At 41.3% G+C, this 21,548-nt stretch overlaps 1 protein-coding gene across 2 annotated transcripts in view; it reads right to left on the reverse strand.

Moving 5' to 3' along the window:
- The window catches only part of LOC122800138 (1-aminocyclopropane-1-carboxylate synthase-like protein 1), a 505,362-nt gene that overhangs the window by 367,876 nt on the left and 115,938 nt on the right, over positions 1-21,548 (reverse strand). For both annotated transcript variants that reach the window (XM_044069656.1, XM_044069657.1), the window contains exons 4-5: positions 14,438-14,508; positions 12,942-13,011 (exon numbers count right to left, since the gene is read on the reverse strand). In XM_044069656.1, coding sequence (XP_043925591.1) covers positions 12,942-13,011; positions 14,438-14,508 — 141 coding nt within the window. The remainder of the gene's footprint in view (positions 1-12,941; positions 13,012-14,437; positions 14,509-21,548) is intronic.

Below are 21,548 nucleotides of genomic sequence, written 5' to 3' on the forward strand. Positions count from 1 at the left end.
TATAGGTGTGCAACAATTTTTGTGGATATGCATGCAGATTCCTTATTGCTGATGTGATCCACCGAGGGATTTCAAAATACCTTTGGAAATGTGATTACCAAAGGAGAGATGAAGTAACACTTGGCTGTATGTACACATCGGTACCTGTTCAACATGTTGGGGGCTACTACCTATGTGGTACTGTGGGGATACTATGTTTTGTAAAGGTGGATGACTATGCTTTAGTTGGCTTATAGCTTTACAGCATGGGTTTGACAACAGGTATCTGTCTGTATGATACCCTTGTGGAGGATGCGTGTGTCATCTGGAAAATGCATTATAGGCCACAGTATGCATTTCTAGACATGGACGGACATATCCCTACTGTGATTGCTTGTACCTAAGAGAGCTATATGCCAAATAGGAGTGGTCTCTGGAATGGGTGCAGGTGAATACCACTGGTTACTGGCATAGTATAGTACCTGAAGGATCCAAATGTTACTGTGTGTCCTACATCTGAGTGTCAGTTGTCAAGACATCATCTAACGATTGTTTATGGTCTGGCTGTTGAGGTTATGTATACTACCAGAATGCAAAACAAAGAGAGATAGTAACAGTATCACCCACAGCACAGTGTCAAACCATGTCATACACACATGTGTACCCAAGTTCCAAAATGTGTTTAGTACAATGCATACTGGCCACCAATAGAAACTATGGAGTGTTACTGTGCAATACAGGGCATGTCACCCTGCCCATGTGTCCACTATGCATGTACATGCAGACAGTGCACCTCCACCATTTTCACAAATGTATACCTGCAAATCTGTGCTACACACATCCCACACGTACTGTCCACTCTCTAACACATGCTGCCAATACTACACTCATCTGCCAAGTGGCACGTGGGCGGACAATACACTATTGGAACTAACACTGGTGTAAACAATACTACATTGACAATCATAGCTTTAATGCATCATGCCTACTCAGCTACACCTTCAAGGATATCATTACACTTTACTGCTGACAACATGCTAACATTGCTATACTGCTATAAAGTCACCCTGTGCATCAGCATCATGTTAGCCTGTTCCTGCATCAATGTTACAGATAACAGGAGGTGGCACAGGTTTCATCATATGCACAGGGTGTTTTGTTGGTTTGCCAGAGGCCTACATTGAGCCATACAATCGACGTGTGTGTGTGTGTGTGTGTGTGTGTGTGTGTGTGTGTGTGTGTGTGTGTGTGTGTGTGTGTGTGTGTGCGCATGTGTGTGAGGGCCAAGAGTACTGCTATGGGCCAATGTTGATGTAATGTGTGTGGGTATGTGTTAGCCCTAGGTGTCTGGTTTTATGTGTGTGTGTGTCTGCATGCACACAGTTCCACCATGTGGCTGCCATATATAGGGATTTGTGGGACAGCCATAGACTGTACCTGCCAGGCTTTACAGATCACCATCTCTGGCCATGAATATGGTACCTGTGCCTGGCAGGGGTGCTACTGACAGTATCAGGTACTAAGCCAGACTGGGTACTATCCTCAGAGGTAGACGGATGTACACTGGACCCAGGTCCCTGCTGGGACTGGCCGGAGCCACATGCACATTGTCTTCTAGGACGGTCTATGGACAGCCCACCCCCAACATTGCTGGGGCTGGTACTGGCACTGCGGGAACGGCTGTGACTTGAGGGATGTCCGTGGTGACTGCCAGCTGCTGATGTTGCTGACATATGTCCACGTCGACATCTCAACCATCCTGCACTGTCCTGACACATGGACATGACATTGCGGAGGACATCTAATGTCTCACCCCAATGTCTATCAGTGACCTCAGTGTAATTACAGATGGCACCTGCTAGGTCTCGGATACTGTTATTTAAAGTGGTGTGATGTGCACTCTGTGCCCTTAGTCCCTGTCTGGTGTACCGTTCCATATGTACCTGTGCCTCCATGACAGCCTGGAACATGTGTGAGGTTGTAAGACCTGTGGCTCATCTGCCAGGGCCATGATGACCAGCAGTGCTCCGACGAGAACCCCCGGACATCTGCCTATGTGGTACTGTTCCAGACATCTGGGTATGGCTGCTGTGTTAGGATGCATGTGCCATAGATACCACACTGTCCTGGCCAATGCCGACTGTACACTGTCCCTCAGCTAAGGGCATTGGTGATAGATGTATTGGCAGTATGACTGTGTGCATGGATGGGGTGGACAGTTGTGTACTGTCGATTGGTGGCCCATCGACAGACCCTGGCAAACATGCCTGTGCCTCAACACACCTATCCTCATTATCACTATTTGGCTCAGTGACATCAGGTTCCCTGCTGCAGTGAACCAGCCCAACCTCATCACCTGTGAGAGGAAGACAGGAAATGCACTTTACAACCTGTACATGATGTCGGAACACATGCACACATGCACACATTCACACATGCACACATACACACATGAACACATGCATACATGTACACATGAACACATGCACACATGCACACATTCACACATGCACACATGCACACATGCACTCCTTACTAAAGCAGACACACACACACACACACACACACACACACACACACACACACACACACACACACACACGCACACACACCACCAGCAGTCCAGAACATTCTCAATAGTGGTTGATGGTGGGGTACAGTATTACAAGCCAAACAGTCATATCACACGTGTCAGCATGCAGGAAGTGTGTTGCGCAACAGCATGCAGTACGAGAGTAGACAGTCCTTGCTAAAAACTGTATACATGGCTTTGATGCATGTGTGTTGTTGTTCAGTGATTGGCCTCACCCTGGAACGCAATGTGTACATGGACAAGTATTAAAAGCTCTGCAATGTCCTGTGCAACATCACTCACAGGTATACATACCATGGCTGGATGTGTATCTGTGTGTCATATAGATATCCATTTCTGATTAGAGTGTCTGTGTCTTTAACAGATAATTGTGGACACAGGTTTAGCACATGCATGCTATGCATACACACAGGATGAGTGTTGCATGTATACCTGATGGAATACCATTGCTCAACATAGCCATTGTACAGTGGTTATGGTAAGTGTAGAACATATTGTGGACATGCCAGTGCCAGCCATGACATGGCATGCTACAGCACAACTGCAACATTAAACATCATGCATACCCAATGTGTGTCATGTGACCTATACCATCAATAGCATTACAAGACATGTATGTGTCACTTTGTGCAAATGGTGATTGCTATGCATATTGTGTATAGGTGCATATGTTTGCACAGACACAACATTAAGGTGTATAGCAATGAATGCTATGTGTAGTACTGTGGTTACTGTAACTGGATGGGGTGTAGTACCATGAGCCATCATCATGCAGCATCATGTGGTCACTCAAGGCTACTAATGTGTGCCAGACCAGCACCTAGCATGCTGTACCTCAAGTGCAGTACCATGGCTACATTCACCATTTCACAGACAGCTATTACATGGGTTTGTAAGGTGCCCAATAGGGAGCATTGCCTAACATGAATGTGTTATGTGTTGAAGAGCATTGCACCGACCCATGATAGGCCTCTACCCCTCAGGTATATTATGTGTGCTGTGTGGATGACATTTGGGATACTGGAGTGTGACCTTACTGCTGGTGTCGTAATACATCATCTGTAGCATATTAATGTGTACTGTGTATGACAAAGTTGTGTATGTTGTGTGCATGTGTATCGACTCTGCCTATCCAATGTCCACTACAGTGTAGCCACAATTGTGTGGTATGCTCTGTGTATTGCATATGTTTGAGGCAGCTACTCACGTTACTGAGATGTGCATAGTCTCACAGCAAACATGCACAGTTTGTTCCAGAGTATGGGATGTCTTTGAGATAGGAATCTATCCCTCCAGCATGTTCTGTTTATTGAGGTGACAAGGTTTAGGTCCCTAGAGCAATTAGCTCATAGGGATTGTGATCTGTTTACGTGGAGCATGTCCAACAGCTCTGGGTTTCACATAGCTTTGTATGTTAGGCAGAGGTCACTTCTGGGTAGGCAGTATGTGTACTCTATAATGGGTTTTATGAGTGATGAGTAGAGGGGAACACTGACCTATTTTTCCCTGGATGGCACACCTTTTGTGATGAGGTGTGTCATGTAGACAGATTTCATGACTAGTGTGGCACTGTGATTATTAAAGGGGAGACTACTGTCCACCTGTGTCCCATGGTCTCTTATCACACTTTCGGTGTTAAGTGAACTACCACCTATGTGGTAGGTCATGGGTACAGAGTTTTTACCAAAAGGGATGCCAATGCATTTTCAACATTGTGCTTGAGTCCATGGCTTTGTCACCAGGCATCTGTTGCAGTAAATATGACCCTGTCTCTCTCTCTCTGTATATATATATATATATATATATATATATATATATATATATATATATATATATATATATATATATATATATATATATATATATATATATATATATATATATATATATATATATATATATATATATATATATATATATATATATATATATATATATATCTATATATATATATATATATATATATATATATATATATATATATATATATACATATAAACATCCATTGGTGTACATACAGATATACATATAGGCACATATACAGTCCACCTTTCATGGTGGGAATATCAATTATGTGAAGGTTGTGAGGTATACAGTTATGTAACAATATTGCACAGTCTTGTGCGGAATGCATTGAAGGTGGTCTCAGACCATGTAGCTTTAGCAGGCCATACTGGCTGCAACATTGCAAACCTGACAAATCATACCCACAGCGTTTAACCACCACATATCATATACCAGCACTGTATGCTGTCTTGTTTGCCACACACTACAACCTACATAGAAATATGCACATAGCAACCTTAACCAACATATATATGTCCACCCTTCACAAACAGTTGCAGTATGTCACTTGCTCTATGCACATGTACAGATGCTAATATATCTGACACAGAAATATCTCTCCATATGTGTGTGCCATACACACACAAGGTCCACACTGTTGTACGTCCATGGACCTCACTGCTGACCTGTTGGGCCTTGCTGCAATATGAACAGGTGCCACATGTGAGCACACAGTAATATTATAGGGTGTATATATAGCTGCAAATGCTAGATTAGCATACTAGCCTGGTACAGCAGTTGCCAGTGCTAAGCTACATGTTAATATGACTATAATGCATTTGTCACTCTGTCACATCCATGTTTATATAGCTGTATGCGCTACTCCCCCAAACAGCCATTGTACACACTTCTGTACAGAACACAGATAATATGGATCAGATGTTTGACATTTAATGCTGAGCTACATATGTCACAGTTATGTCCCACTGCACACAGCTACACACTGAATTGTCCATGGCAGTAGTTATGCAGGGCATCTGTGCATAGATACGTACTGCTGCCACATATGGATGATTCAAAGTATGTAGAGTACTCTTCAAAAACATCTACTACATGCCAGTAAATACATATCTGTTACATACCTTTCCTTTGTATGTGTTTGTAGTTTTCAGTTTCTTTTATTTTTTTTTATTTTTTTTATGTTGATGTTGATGTTGATGTCAGTGTCTGTCTGTCTCTCTCTCTCTCAAGAGCTGCAATGAAATGATTGCATGTGTGGACAGCAAGTACAGCCTGCTTTTATAGGTATCTGCACATGTGCATGTGATGGCCTCTGCACCAGTTGGTGGACACCATTTGTTAATTGCATGCAGCCTGCTGTGTGGTAATTACAGTACTCACTGTCATAGCAACCCAATGCTATAAATTGCTAAGTCAGGTAGGCATAGCCCTTTCAGCTTTCCAAAGTGGGGACCATGCTTGTTTTCTGTGGACACCATTGTTTAAGTCAGAAGGTTGGTATACTTCTTATATCTGAAGCTATGGGTGTAGTCAGTGATTTGAATGTTGCACTCAGACCTGAATGTTGCCACTTCTAGTACACAGTTGTCAGTGTAGAATTGTACTCACCCCTACAAATGCTAACACAAGATACATGGGAGTATGTAGTTTCTTTTCTACTTATACAATTAACTGCTATACATAAGTAGTTATTGAGATGTATTCATTTGGCACACGAACTGTTTGTGAACTGTACTGTGAATATTAATGTACTCACTTCTGCACAGTTTGTGCTTTTTTATTGTTGACATTAGCACAGGATCCTCAAGAAAACTGGACAATTCCAGTACTGAGTATGCCTAACTACATCCTTGGTGGTCCCTGAACACACAGGTATTTTGTACATTTGGGTGGGGATTGTCCTGCTATGATACTGTGTGGGGGTTGTAAAGTGCTGCTGTAACATTATTTCCTGCTAGAATGGCTGGTTCTCTTATCACAGTCATGTAATGCAATTCCACAACAACTGCTGGTAAAGTTCCACAGAACAGGTTTTGTGTTATGGCATTCCTATCTTTCCTTTACATTTACTCATTCTGATGCATGATATATCTATTTCAGCAACAACCTGCTGTATATCTATTGTGGCTTAGCGTTACTTCATGCAGTCTAGTGTGTCCAAGGTAAGGGTTCAAGAGTAACAGAGGTGTTTTATTTTGCTGCTGAGCAGAACAAGGGCCCTCACATGCAGGGTGATTAAGGCACTTTTAAGCAGTTGTAAGTGGGTTTGTGTTTGTTTGCGCGAAGCTTAGCAATACTTAGCTAAGTGCACACAAGTGCACATTCGCACAAACCCGCTAACTACTGCTTAAATGTGCTTACTCCCACTAACCCCCGCGCTCATTTCTTTGAAAGAAAAGAAAATGGGGAGATAGGAAAGTGCTGAAAAAGGGGCACAAAGAGGGAAAGACAGTAGGGAAAACAGCTCGGGATATGCAGGATGGGTGTATGGAAGGTCCATAGCTGCCCATTTCTTTAACAGCAATAGCTGTGCATATGCAAGAAATTTGGAGGGAAATATGAAACCTTCCACTCCTGAGAGAGGGGTGAGGACAACAAACTATGTTGTACTGCCAATTAAATATCAGTTTGTGTGTCCAGCAGACATGTGTGCAAAATGGACAGCTATGTATGAGGCGTAATTTTTTGGGGAGCGGATTGCCCTTTTTTTTTTCAGGTGAGAGTGGAATGTGGGGTAGGGGAAGTAGGTATATTTGGGGAGGTAGGTTGGGGAGGTAAACAGACAAGACAAACAAGACGCATACAGGGGCGGAATATGACACATATGGTAGGTGAACACCATTGACGGGGAAGGATGTTTGGAAATCGCAAGCCCATGAGCTCACAGATGGCAACAGTGAAACTGAGATCCCCACCCATGGGCAGTCACCACTGCACCTTCACAGCCCAGAGGGTGGCTATGCTGGGGGCTACGTAGGAGAGGCTGGCGTAGAGGATCAGTGACTGAATGCTCGATCTCCCTACGCACCACAGCCCGGACTGTTCGGAGGGTGATAGGTGGCCCTCCTCCAGCCACGCTTGCATGGGGGACAAGCCCCATCCCTTGCAGTGCTTCCACCTGAAGGTTGCATAGGGCCAACAGAGGAGGAGGTCCTGGGCTGGGCACCGGACCTGCTGGTGCCAGGTGCCATCGCCAGCTGCGGTGGGTGGGTCCGCTGGGACTGGCCTTCCCATACGTTCTATGTTTAGGAAGATTTAATGACAATATAGGTTGGTAACAGCCAACAGCATTCCAAATTAGTTGTAACAGCATGCAGTAATATTCCCATTAACCCAACACACTAGAGTTCCAACAGTTGAACAGGAAGCATAACACATGCATATATAGAACAACAGTGGACAGTTCAACAGCATGTAGGATTGATTGGTGGCAACAGGCCACCAAGATTGTGGTATTTGAACAGGGCATATGCATCAAAGTAAATGCAGATATTTATAAACCAATAGGACATATGTCCCAACAAATGTTTTGAGATTAGACATACCCATTGAGATGTGGAATTGCATTGTTTATGCACATACAGTAAGGTGTAAAAAGATACATCCATTAACAACTTATATGTACTTATAGTTTACACTACATTCAAATTGACTGCAGGTATATATCCCCTACATGCATTATTACACTAGGCAATGTCCGTTAAATTGTGAAATGGGTTTTGCTAGTTCTTTATATACCTGACCTGTATCTGACATACAAACTGTCCAGGATGCAGATGTTACTGCTACGTATTTATATATTTTATTTATATTTATATATCTACATATCTGGATGTGTTCAGGTGACATTATCAGTTATATTTAACAGCCCCCTACATTTCTAGCAGCACACTGACATTTCTGGGGAACACAATAACAAGCTACTCATGTGCCAGATTAACCTATACATGCCGGCCATGAACCAAGAGTTGAGGACTGTATATATGCTTAACAGCTACTGGCACTCCCTTCATCCACTTTATATGGGCCTGCCCAAGTGTGAGTTGACAGGGCTTAATACAACAGTACTATTTCTATAATGCAAGAGTACAACAACATATTGAAGAAAGTGACATGGACACACTCCAGGAATTATACCTTTATTAATTACATTACACACTTTTCTAGAGGCTCTCTCATTTATTTGATATTACAGTGCATGCAGAAGACTTATTCAAGATGTATTATACCTTTATTAATGGGTCACAACACTTTTTTTCAGTTTCTCTCACTTATTTTATATAACAGTGCATGCAGAGATATTATTCAAGACTTATTATACCTTTATTAATGGGTTACAACACTCTTTTTCAGGCTCTCTCACTTATTTTATATAACAATACATGCAGAATAATTACTAACCTGCCTGGTGGCACAGCTTTAGCAGCCTATCTGCATAGGCTTGCTGATTCGCAGCACAGACACCTGCAGCTTTGAAGTAAATGAAGTGATATTGAGACATATACCTATCCATAATATAGACTACAATAGCAATTCTTACATACTTCATTCCATGGATACCTACTCAGTAGTGGGGCATTTTCCATCCCACGGACCTCCTGTATCCACTGGTTCAGTCGGTCCTCCTTGCGTCTCTACAGATCTGAGTAGTGGTGTCTGACCTGCTCACCAGTCTGAGGGACGCCTGTGGCACTGGTGAGATCATGTGCTAGATGGTTCCAGGCTTCTGCTTTGCATTCAGTGCCCTGGAACTGGCCCTGCAGGAGTCTGTCATCATGATTATGGACGAGGAGCCAAACCATTACTTTTGACTCCTCAATGCCCCACCGTTGCGCTCAAAATCGAGAGCCCTCTCCAACACCAGCCATGCTGCCTGCAGATGGGAGCTACAACCAGTTATGGCAAGTATTCCCACCTATGGGGCTTAAATATGCCTCATTTCCCACACATATTTGTGATTGGCCGGTTTTGAAAAATCTCAGCTGAAAGCACACCTGCTTAGCACTGGGTAAACTTTCATTAATATGTATGTGTGTGTTGACAGTGCATGCATATCAAAAGCTGTCATGGCTTAGTGGTTCAGTACTGTGATTATGTTGCACAGTATCCCGGGTTTGAGGCCTGTTATTGCTTTTTTTATTTTACTACTGGCAAAACCGGCTAGGAGGTGTGGCTGTGTTTAGCCGACTTTGCTCAACTTTGCCCAATGTTGCTAGATGTTGCTCGACATTGCCCGACGTTGCTCGACGTTGCCTGACATTGCCTGTCATTGCGCTAGTTAGCACGGTGCGCAGCTACGCACAAACATGTTTTGTTTGCGCTAGTTGGAGTGATGCGCAGCTCCACACAAAGCCATTGTGCTAGTTAAAGCAGTACTAAGCTATGAGCAATTATACATAAATGTGCTTAATACTGGTAAACTTTGCTTAGCAGTGCTTCACATTGCTTAAGATATGTTACTTATGCATTCATCAGTATGCATGATTATTTCACCTTCTTTTATATATATACATATATATATATATATATATATATATATATATATATATATATATATATATATATATATATATATATAAAATATCGTTCACTACTACATAGGCCATTTCAATACTTTTTACTGAAATTTAAAAGATAAATGTCAGGAATTATTTTTATATACAGATTTCCTACATAAAATAGAAAGGAGAGTGGTGGGACTCGAACCGGGAATGCCTCTTCTTTGTGCGAAGGCTCTACCACTACGCTATTGCTATTTGGCTTAATTTGCATATAAGTTTCTTATTATCCTCTTCGATTTCTAAACTGCTAACTGTAGCTAAGCAATGGGCAAACCCGCGCAAACACGCGCAAATACGGGCAGCTATATCGGGAATAATAAAAGAAAAAAAATAAAAGTTTTACATTTTCTAATTGTACAGGGGTTTAGAATGTGGGGGAGTGTAGTGTTGGATATGTACACATTTGAGCGGACTCGCTCATGTCAGTTGATATTTGCCGATTGAGGGACTTGCAGGGACATGGATTTTTGGACTGCTCAGCAGTCTGACACGCCCCCTGCACTCGTGCGCGCTCCGTGTTAGCCTTAGAGTTGAGTCAGCACACCCTCATGAATATGCATGGCATGCTGACATCTTACTCTTAGGCTGCAGTTTCCGTGTAAGACTTATTTAGTCTTACATGGAGGATTAGTGAATCCCGGGGATTGTTTTAAATACCTGTAGGTTGTCTGTCTAACTTGTAACTGCTGTGGAGCTTTTCTCCCCAGGCCACAGCTGAAAAGGGGCATCTGTTGTCTAGTCAGATTAGCCCATGTAAGAAATGCAATTAATAAATAAATATTGCATTATAGACATGCAAGAGTGAGCAGTCTGGAATGCTGCCAGTCTTATCTGAGTTTTAAACATGTACAAAGTTGTTACACTGCATTTCATTTTTGAACTCTGCTCTATGTTAGTGTTTTATGGTCTGAAATAAATATACCACATGGGTATGTCGGTGTGGGCATTTGTATTTTGGGAGGTATAAAACCAAGGATTACTGAGCAATAAAAGTTTTCCAGATAGGCATTTTTGTACAGGAATACCAGACTGGTGAGGCATGTAGGTTAGTTGGTAGGAGAGGTGATATTTAGTGGATGGATAACAGGAAATAGGAAGTGATGTAGGATATTCTAGATAGGCAAATAGCTACTATCTAAAGGGAAGGGAATGAGCTGTCAGTCTCTTAAGGTTGTGGACTGTCTGGTGTGCACCCTCCTGCCCTCACTGAGTTTGGGATTAGTCAGGTTGTTAGAGGTTTAGGTGGGGGCAGTTCATGGTTTGGAAGTAATTTCCTCCTTTTTCTAAGGGAGGGTTAAGGATGGATAAGAGGAATGAGCAGGAAGGAACACACTCCTGTGGAAAATCTTACTGTGTTTTAAGGTGAGAGGGAGTAGTCGGCAATGCAACTCTCATGGGGTGAGCAGTCTGAAGCACTGCCAGATTCCTAAGTTATTGTGATGTATTAATACCTTTAAGCTGGTTATATTGCATTTTAGACATTCTAGGAAAGAACAGTTTGGAACTCTGTCAGTCTTATTTGAATTCTAAACAGGTATTAAGTTATTATACTGCATTTCATCTTTGAACTGTGTTGTATATGGTTTGGCAAGAAACATTGGTCACATGGCTTCACAGGTGTGGTTTTCTGTGATTTTTTTTGGTGGGTTATAAGAGGAGAGGTTTTAGTTTATTTTATTTTATTTTGAATTTCCTAACCTGGTTAGTACACTAATCCCATTAGACCCATTTCAGTCTTAGCCTGGGGAACACACAATAGTCAGACAATAGTTGCATGATGTTATATACAGAGTGAATGACAAAGTGCAGTATATATACACATATTATATACAAAGTGAATAATATAGCTGACTTGAGGGAGTAAAGGCAATAGATAAATGACATAGGCAGACTTTGCAGAGTAAATGAAAAAATACAATATATACACATGCATTATACATAGAAAGGAAGTCGGAGTTAGTTTACTGAAAAAATCAGAATAAAAAAAATAGTCAGAGTAAGGGGGGTCTATATTAGAACACCAAACTTTCAAAATTTCGAGTGTTCTAATATCGAACCCTATTAATTGAAAATTTAAAACATCGAACATACAGAACAGCAAATTTTTCCTAGGGAAAAAAATTTGCTGTTCCAAAACACATGCACACAACACAAGCATGCCAAACAAACAGCAATCCACACACATACACCTAAACTCTTACACCTAACCCTACACTAAACTATACATACACCACTAACTATCCATTTACCTCAACCCAAACCCTAACCCTGAGGTCCATCACTATTACACAGTCACCTCACCCGCGCCCTAACCCTAACTCACCTACCCCGCCCTAACCCTCACGTCCACACAATTGCACACTTACCTGAACCGCACTCTAACCCTAACTCACCTAACCCACCCTAACCCTCACGTCCACACAATCGCACACTTACCTGAACCCGACCCATAACTTTCCACCACAGTGCTGAAAATACCAAAGCAACAGAAACGGACAACCAAATTCTTTCCCTAGGAAAAAATTCAGTTTTCTGTTTCTCCGATATTTTCAGCATTCGCTAAAACGGTTCGATATTAGAACACTCGAAATTTTGAAAGTTCGGTGTTCTAGTATAGACCCTAGTAAGGAATGTAGACTATATACATACATATATACATAAATGCTATGTAGCAAAGCAGGTGGGTTACTGGAAAATACTTATTATATGATTTTTAATCCATTACTGTACAGATTCTAGTTAAGTTTTCCACTGCTCATTTGAGTGTTGTTGTAGCTGGAGTGAACATTTTTCTGTATCTACCCAAAGAAGGCAATCCCACCAAAAGCAGTCCCATCTTCCCCACATAGCCCTCTAATATATGACTGCTGTTGAAATTTACCAATATAACAGGCATATTTTTAGTTCTAAAAAATCAATAGACCAAACATAACATGAGCACGTCTTCATACTTTGAGTATCATATTGCCAACTATGAAAGAGTGCAGATTAAAATGACTTACATTTTCAGTCTTTAGAGGCGAAGATGCTTTGCAGTGGTAGGTGAGAAACTTGGCAAATGCTTCCCTAAGGCTGAAAAACAAAATAACAATTGTTTGCAATGCTGTACTGAATATGTAATGACAGGTCCACTGTTTGTATGTCCAGAGCAAAACAAATATGGCACAGCAAATATAACTTTTAATAGAAGGATGCAGTCAATTGCAGACTCCTTTTACAACAACTGGCACATTAACCAGGACTGTAACATTTTATTTATGCAATGTGTAAAACTTTATGGAGATTATGAAACTCATGATTCATAAACTGCAAATATATTGTGCTGCAAAAAAGGTAGTAAAAATCCCATGTCGAATTCAACAAATTCTCAATGTTTTCTCTGTTTGCCAGCTTATTGCTGTGAAACAGAGAAAGCTTGATATGAAAACTAGTTAGTAAATGCATGATAAAGAGCTGGAGATAAGAAGAAGAAGCCACACAGCAGTGTTATATGACAGCAAACGGAATGCTCTAGGGGGAAACATTTCATCTTTGAACACATCTGTGTGTACGTTTATGTTCATAAGGCATAGTTTGACAGGATGGTGACTTCTCTGTGTTGACTGCATGAAGGCAGTCAGGAAGTTTATGAGAAATGTAAAAAAAATAAAGCCAAAAGTAAGAATTGTCAGCAATGGACAAGAGAATGGATTCCTGCTAAAGGCAAGTAAAATGTAACTAGAAGGGTAACTGCTCCTTTAATTTACCTTTATTCTTGTTAATATCCTGTTTTAGTTTTATTTCTATTACCAAAACCTCTAATCGCTGAAACATTTTAATTGAATGCTGTAATCATTAAAGCTACAAGTCAATGGACATTTTCATGGGGAAATGAACCATTTGGCCACCATGGTGAACTTTGCCTCTTTTCCCCAGAGTAGTGCAATCTCAGAGTTGATATATTTAGTTAGGAGTTGCGGGGGCAAAGGTCCGCACTTGGGTGGGTTTAATTTTTTTCTGTTTTCTTATTTTGCCCTGGTGCTCAACTGCAAGCTCAAGGTTTGCATTTTTTGATCAAGATTATGGCAGAATGGGGATTTCTGCTTTCCCCAAGTTACACCCTTCTTGGAGTTGGTATATATAAGCAGTGGTGTGTGGGGTCATGACTCTCCATGTTGCAAGGTGCAAGGGGTAATTGTTTCACTGCTGAAACTCTTTGTTATTCTTTTTACTATTTTTCACATAGCTATCTCTAATTGTAATCTTTTGTAATTGTACTTATGAATTTTGGTCACAAAATGACTCACACTTTAGTCATGGTGACTCTTCAAGAAAATTCTGCTAAAACACATACCTGCTGTGTTCTGCATACCTTCCCATGTCTGATACCTACATGATAAAGTCCATGCTTAATATTTCATCTGATTAGCTTACTTCTCTGTTTCTCAACATACAAGCCACACCCCATGAGTAAGGCTGAAGTGCATGAATGCCCTTTGTATCAATTTGAGGTACTTACAATCGGTGTCCTCTCCAATCTGCGTACTGTAAATGGGACTCTTCCACATGGTGCATGTCCTTCTGTATCAACTGACAAATTAAAATAAATCAATTAATAAATAAATAAACAAAGCAGTGTCCTGCAAGATTGTATTTACAACAAATATTTAATAAGGAGTACACACTAATTTGTTAAATCAAAAACAGCGGAAAATTTACTAATGGTGCGTGGATGAACAAAATTTCTAGTTTATATAAACGCTGTTGTAGTCAGAATGCTTCTTGATGGCATATCCCCTCCACCATAACATAGAGTCTCTCTTTCACTTACTAAACTACGCATTGTGAACATAAACAAATCAGGAAAAATACTCAGCAAGAATGTAATCTGACCTAATTTTTCTTAGCAGACTACTTCATAAATATATGTTCAATGTTCCTATAATGCAAACTCAAAATCTGGAAAGACCTTCAAAGAGTTTGTTATCTCTGCCATATACTGCTCGGTTAAAAAAACTCCAGCTCTACTCAGTTGCATACCGCCTACTTCGAGGCGATCTATGCCTGACATACAAAGCCATGTCAAATCCAGAATTAATGGACATGCTCCACTTCAGTAAATCTAAATCCCTTAGAGCCACACGCTCAAGGGACTTGAACCTCAGCACAGAAATAAATAGAACTTGCTGGAGGGACAGGTTCATAACCCAGAGGCTCTCTTCGCTCTGGAATAGAATTCCAGTTCATGTGAGGCAGAGCACCTCACTGAATCTCTTCAAGAAGAATCTCGATAAGTGGATGGGGGATCGTAGGTTTGTCCCAGGGATTACTCCCGTGTCACTATTAGACAGAGGCACAGTAAACTAAACCTTAAAAAGGGCACAGTATACTCAAATCAAGGGGTGGCGTAAGCCATACAGAATCGGGCTAGGCTTATAATTGCCCCAGGGCAGATAGCCTAGTATGAACCTATGAACCTATGAACCTGAAAGCTTAAATGCTTTGTGTTTTAAAACTTAATAGAGTACAAGATAGGGGTACACAAATTCATGTCTTAAATCAGATGAGAAGGAAGATAAGAAGGAGCCAATGTTAAAATTGAGTATCGAAAAAAAGATGTATTCTTATCAGCCAAAAAGAGCTGGCCCTCAGAAAAGCGGTATGGAATGTGACTAACAAAAGATGTATTCTTACCAACCAAAAAGAGCTGGCCCTAAGAAAAGCAATATGGAATGTGACTGATTAAAAGATGTATTCTTATCAACCAAAAAGAGCTGGCCCTAAGAAAAGCAGTAAGGAATGTGACTGACTAAAAGATGTATTCTTACTGAACAAAAAGAGCTGGCCCTAAGAAAAGCAGTATGGAATGCGACCGGCTATTGGAGAACATAAGAATAAAGATGGTGAAGGGCATTTTGGCCTTAATGCACTAAAAAGAATGGATATGGTGCCAGTGCTATGAAAGTCACAGCAGGAGAGGTAGTAGGTCATCTGATATTCCTGACAAACATAAAAATTTAGTTGTGGGAAAGGGTACATTATTGCCACAGTAAATACTTATAGATTCCACATAGGAACTATAAGGGGTACAAACAAATGGTAGGAACAGATAATCCCAGGCTGAGGGAGGGTAGCACCAACAGAGATAACATGAGATGCAAGTAAAGTAATTCAGAGTAATGTGGTGCCACAACAGCAAATGGTACAGCAGAGTCAGCAAGAGGAATGACAATAACAGATTTGTAAGAATGAGGAAGGGGGAAGGATAAAGAAGTGAAAGGATCAGTGGACAGGGCTGAGTCCACACTTTGTGTTTTAGTAGAAATGAGTAAGGCAATGCAGAGTTCTACTGACAAAGGGAGGAAGGGGAAATGCAAGGCTCCGTTACTATGAAAGATTTCTGAAACAAAAAGAAGAATGAATCTGTGAACCTGAGGTGGTGATTTAAGGGATAAGGAGGTGATAAAAGACTGGGGTGAAATGGAAGAGGATGTGGACCTTGATGCAGCAAGAGTGCAGCAGAAAGATGGAAGGACTGTGGGGAGACCCAGACCCAAGCAGATGGCAGAGATGCCAAACATCACTATAATACGTTTTGAGGAAGCAACTGAAAGGATGAGACATAGAGAAGACAGAATGTTATATGCTGAATATTTTAATGCACTGTTCAACTGAGTTTAGATAGACTATGTGGGAAAGCAGAGTTGAATGTGAAATATTAGAAGAGTTTCAGGAAATTTATAATATGGGCAGGAATATTAAGATGCATGGAGAGATGTATAGTGTGAAAATGAGGAAGGTGAATCAATTTATATTCAGCAGATATGAAGGTTAGGAGGGAAGTAGAATGGTGGGTAATGAATCTTAATCTGAGATAGAGGCTATAGACATGAAAGAGGAGTGATAGCTCAATCCCCGGTCATACTGCTATACAAAAGGGCAGAAAGGGACTGAAGAGGAAGAAACGAAAAACAGTTTAGTGCAAATGTGTAGATCATGTGAAGTGGATAGAAAAGATGGCAAGAGAGATTGTTGTTGGGAAGGGATGAATTGTGGTATATAAATAGGGTCAAAATAAATGTCAACAGGATCTGATAAGGAAGTAGAGATGGAACTGCAGCAGAAGCAGATAGATGGGAATGAAAATTAGGAGTATTTAGAGGATGAGATAGTCAGTAGGTTGGACAGAACCAGGGAACTGCAGGACCAATTAAAGTGGTTGGCAGAAGGACAGATACAGGCAACAAGTCAAGAGGAAGAGAGGTAGATGTAGGAATAAAGGAGAATGTTATTAGTGTTCACGTTTAAAGATACAAAGATAATGGGTGGCTGCTAGTTTAGAGACAGAACAAGACATATAGATTATCAGGAATTAGGATAAAGGAGATATTTAAGAAGTTTTACAACAACCTGCATACACAAAGGGAATCAGGAGGGAGAAAGTCTGAGACATGTAAAGTGTTAGAACTAAGATTGGAAGATGGCAAGGAGATGTATTAAGGGGTGAGTGTGGGACAGGTCGTAGCAGTCATCAGCCATATGAAAAAGGGAAAACTGAAGGCCTAGTTGGTTTCATCAGCAAATACTAGGCTAGCTGCTCTTGAAGACTATTTTAAGTCTAGCCAATTTCCTTTAAAAGGTGAGAATCAAGCTCTGTAGCTTGTGTCTGGGAGGTAAATAATTTAATTATTATGCCAAACCCACAACCCCATTTGATTATCATAAATTGGAAGGTTTGCTGTTAAAGTACACAGCACATTTAAATCACTCAGTTGGAGAGGAGGAAATGTGAGAATCAATTGGACAGGAAGAAATAGTAGTATTATATAAAGGGGAAACGGTTAAGGAATACTGCAAACTATAAGCCAATTTCTTTATGCAGCAGTGATATGAAAATTATGACTGTGATATGCTGTTACTAAAGTAAGTGGGAGAGTCACAAGCAGATTTCATGAAGGTTAAATAATGCACAGAAGACTGGAGATTCTAAATTTTATGAACTGGTACAAGAAGGAAATAATGAAAGAGATAAGAATGGTGCTAATAATAATTCAGACGGCATTTGATTTATTGAGTTTGGACTTTGTTATTAGAAGTTTGAAAGAAGTATCAGGAGAAGAAAGGGCTTTGTGCAGCATAACAGAATTACATGCAAATCTGAATGTTCACACGTGATCAACAGAGACTGGCTTATCAGACAAAGTGAGTTTACAGGCAGGAAAAACATGTGTGTCTGCTGTCCCTGGGAATATTTTGTTCTGGTCACAGACAGAATGACACAAACAATAAAGACAGTGATAGAAAGCTGGGGTTGGGGAAGAGAGGCAAAAAGCCAGGTATAAACGTATTTGCAGATGACTGCATGTTATTATTGGAGGATGTTAAGGGGATGTTGCCACTGCTGCTGAAGTTGTCTGAAGAGTTAGGAATGGAATCAGACCTGGAAACTTGATCCAAGAAATCATGAGTAATAGGGATAGAGGGAGGGGAGCAACATTTGGTAAGATTGTTATAATCAAAAGTGGAGGAATACTTGAAGGGTGAAAGCATATCCAGTAGTTGAAGAGACACGGAGTAAAAACTTTCAGAGGTTAAGAGATATGTTAAAAGGAATAAAGGCAAATGGATGAGCAGGTGGAACACATATAAAGTGTGTGAGAAATAAAAATGGTGAAAGTGATGATGTCACCTTTATAACGTAAATGTTGAGTCATGTGCAGATTAAACCAACAGCTGTGTGGCTAGAGAAACTATAGAAAGTATGGGATAGATATGTACAAAGACGAAGAAATAAAAAAGACAAAGAAGAGAAGAACGCAAGTAGTGATTGAGTTTAAGATGCAAGCTGTATCAATGGATGCAGCATAAATACTGCGGTGATGGGAAAATGATACATTTAGAAGGAAGGATAATTATAGCAGGAGAGAAAGGAGGATTTTTTGAGAAGTAGAGGAATTAGTTTTTGATTTGTCAATTTGGTGTAGCTGACATAATGGTTAAGGTCTTCATCTCCTGTGCACAAGATACAGGGTTTGATCCTGACTTCTGGCCAATGCCTGTTTGGAGTTTGCATTCTCTTCCTGTGTCTCTCTCTGGGGTTTCTCCACCCCCCTGAAAAACATGCTGTGTGTTTCCATCTCAAACTCAGCAATAAATGGAGCTATCAGCAGCAGTACAGTCTCAGCGTGGATCTCTATAAAGGGAAGGGTTGTATAAACCAACCACTTTAGACATCCAGTATATTCAATAGGTTCATAGCTTCATAGATTAGTACTAGGCTATCGGCCTTTGGGCCTATACATGCCTAGCCATAACAAATCCCTGGCTATTTCTTCCCACTCTATTTACCTACCTGGACCCCTGTCTAGCAGGGCGACTGTTGTGATCCCTGGAGTGAATTTCCTTTCTCCCATCCAGTCATCAAGGTTCCTTTTGAAGAGGGCCAAAGAGGTGCTCTGCTTGACATGTATGGGCAGTCTATTCTAGAGTCTGGGGAGTCTCTGGGTCAGGAACCTATCCCTCCAGCATGTTTTGTTTATTGTGATGACAAGGTTTAGATCCCTGGAGCGTGTGGCTCTGAGGGATAGGGATTTCTTTAAGTGTAGCATGTCCAACAGCTCTGGGCTTGACATGGCCTTGTATATTAAGCAGAGATCGCCTCGGAGTAGACGATATGTGACAGAGTATAGCTGGAGTTTTTTAAGGTGGTCAGCATAGGGCATCTGCTTTAGGTCTGTGATTCTTTTAGAGAGGTATTTCTGCGGCCTTTCCAGTTGTTGCAGATGTCTTGAGAGGTACATACCAAATGGGGCGTTGCATTCTATAATGGGTGTAATGAGGGATGAGTACAGTTGGACAATGACCTCCTTTATTCCAGATGAAAAGCCCTTAGTGATGAAGTGTGTCACATAGAAGGATTTCCTGACTGTTGTGGCGATGTGGCTATTGAAGGTAAGACCACTGTCCACCTCTGTCCCTAAGTCTCTTATGACACTTTCAGTGTTTAGTGTACTGCCACCTATGTGGTAATTCATGGGTACATGTCTTTTCCCAAAGGGAATAACTGTACATTTCTTGGCACTGAGCTTGAGCCCATGGCTCTGGCACCAAGCATCTGTTTCTGTAAGGCCCTTTTGTAGAGTATCAACATAATTTGGGGATTCAATAATGGCTCCCAGTTTGCAGTCATCTGCAAACTTTGTTAGCCAGAGTCCCTTAGTGTTGACCTGTACTTCAGCTAAGTAGATGCTGAACAAGAGAGGTCCCAGGACTGAACCCTGAGGTACTCCACTTGTCACTTGTCTGGAGCTGGATTTGGAGTCAGCTACTATTACAGTGTGGGTTCTGTCAGTAAGCCAGTTGGCAACCCATCGAGTGACGTAGGGATTAAAGCCCAGCTTAGTAAGTTTATCTATGATTCCAGAGTGGGTGATGGTATCAAAGGCCTTAGTGAGGTCCAGATAGGTTGTGTGGACTGCCTTAACCTTGTCCACAGCTCTGGAGACTGACTCAAAGAAGTCAGTCAGGTTCAGGAGACAAGATCGGTCCTTCATGAACCCAAACTGGGTGAGGTCCAGTGTTTTAAAGTTGCCAATGTCTTTGTTTATAAGTGCCATGATAATACGTTCCATGGCCTTGCAGATCAGGCTTGTCAGACTGATGGGGCAGTAGTTCCCAGGATCCAAGGTGGATCCTCCCTTGTGGAGTGGGATAACTGCAGCTGTGCGCCACTCAGTGGGCATGAAGCCTGAGGTGAGGGTATGATTAAACATGACACTTAGGTGAGGTGCCAGTTCATTTTGTAATTCATGTAGTACACAGCCTGGGATGTCATCTGGTCCCATGGATGCTGTATTCTTAACTCTGGAGAGTGCATTTTTTACCTGTGTGGCCGTTATTACTTGAATTTAGCAATCTTCCGGTATTGAGATGGGCCATTTAGGGGGTGAGAGGGGGGTGAAGGTGGCACTGAATCGATCTGCCAGGATATTGGCAATATCCTTGGGATCAGTATATTTAATGTCATTCTGTTGTAGCTCAGAACAGATCTGAGCATTGCCATTTAGATTCTTGACATAGTTATAGAATGCCTTGCGGTTGTCTTTGGAATCTTTGGCAATTTTATTTTCGTAACTAGCTTTGGAGGATTTTATGAGGAATTTCAGCTTCTTACTGAGGCTGATAAGGGAGTTTTTTGCATCCTGGGATTCTGCAACAGTTTCTTGCTTTTGTTGTAAAGTTTGTTTATGGCAGGGTACCACTAGATTGGCTTTCTTTTTTTGGAGGAGAGCATCTTGGTTCTTTTTGGGATGGCACGATTCATGCATGAGTGGATGTGCTCGTACAGTGTCTTAGTGTAGGACTCAGCAGTCGAACTTTCAGTTCCCGTCTGCATGGGTGTCATGAAGTTTGTAACTTCTGACTTAAGTAGCATGAAGTTGGCTTTGGAGAAGTTTTTATGGAGGTTTCCTTACTGGGGGGTGGGGGTGGGATGTGGATGTTAAGAGTGATTAGCTTATGGTCTGACCTGACCAACAAGGGGGTGACCATAGGTGTGGAGCATCAATTTCCTATGTTGGTAATGACCAGGTCTAGGATACTGGAGCCCCTGGTGGGACTATGGATTAGTT

The sequence above is a fragment of the Protopterus annectens genome, chromosome 4.part0 (assembly GCF_019279795.1).
Source record: "Protopterus annectens isolate FY-2018-M chromosome 4.part0, PAN1.0, whole genome shotgun sequence".
NCBI lineage: Eukaryota > Metazoa > Chordata > Ceratodontiformes > Protopteridae > Protopterus > Protopterus annectens.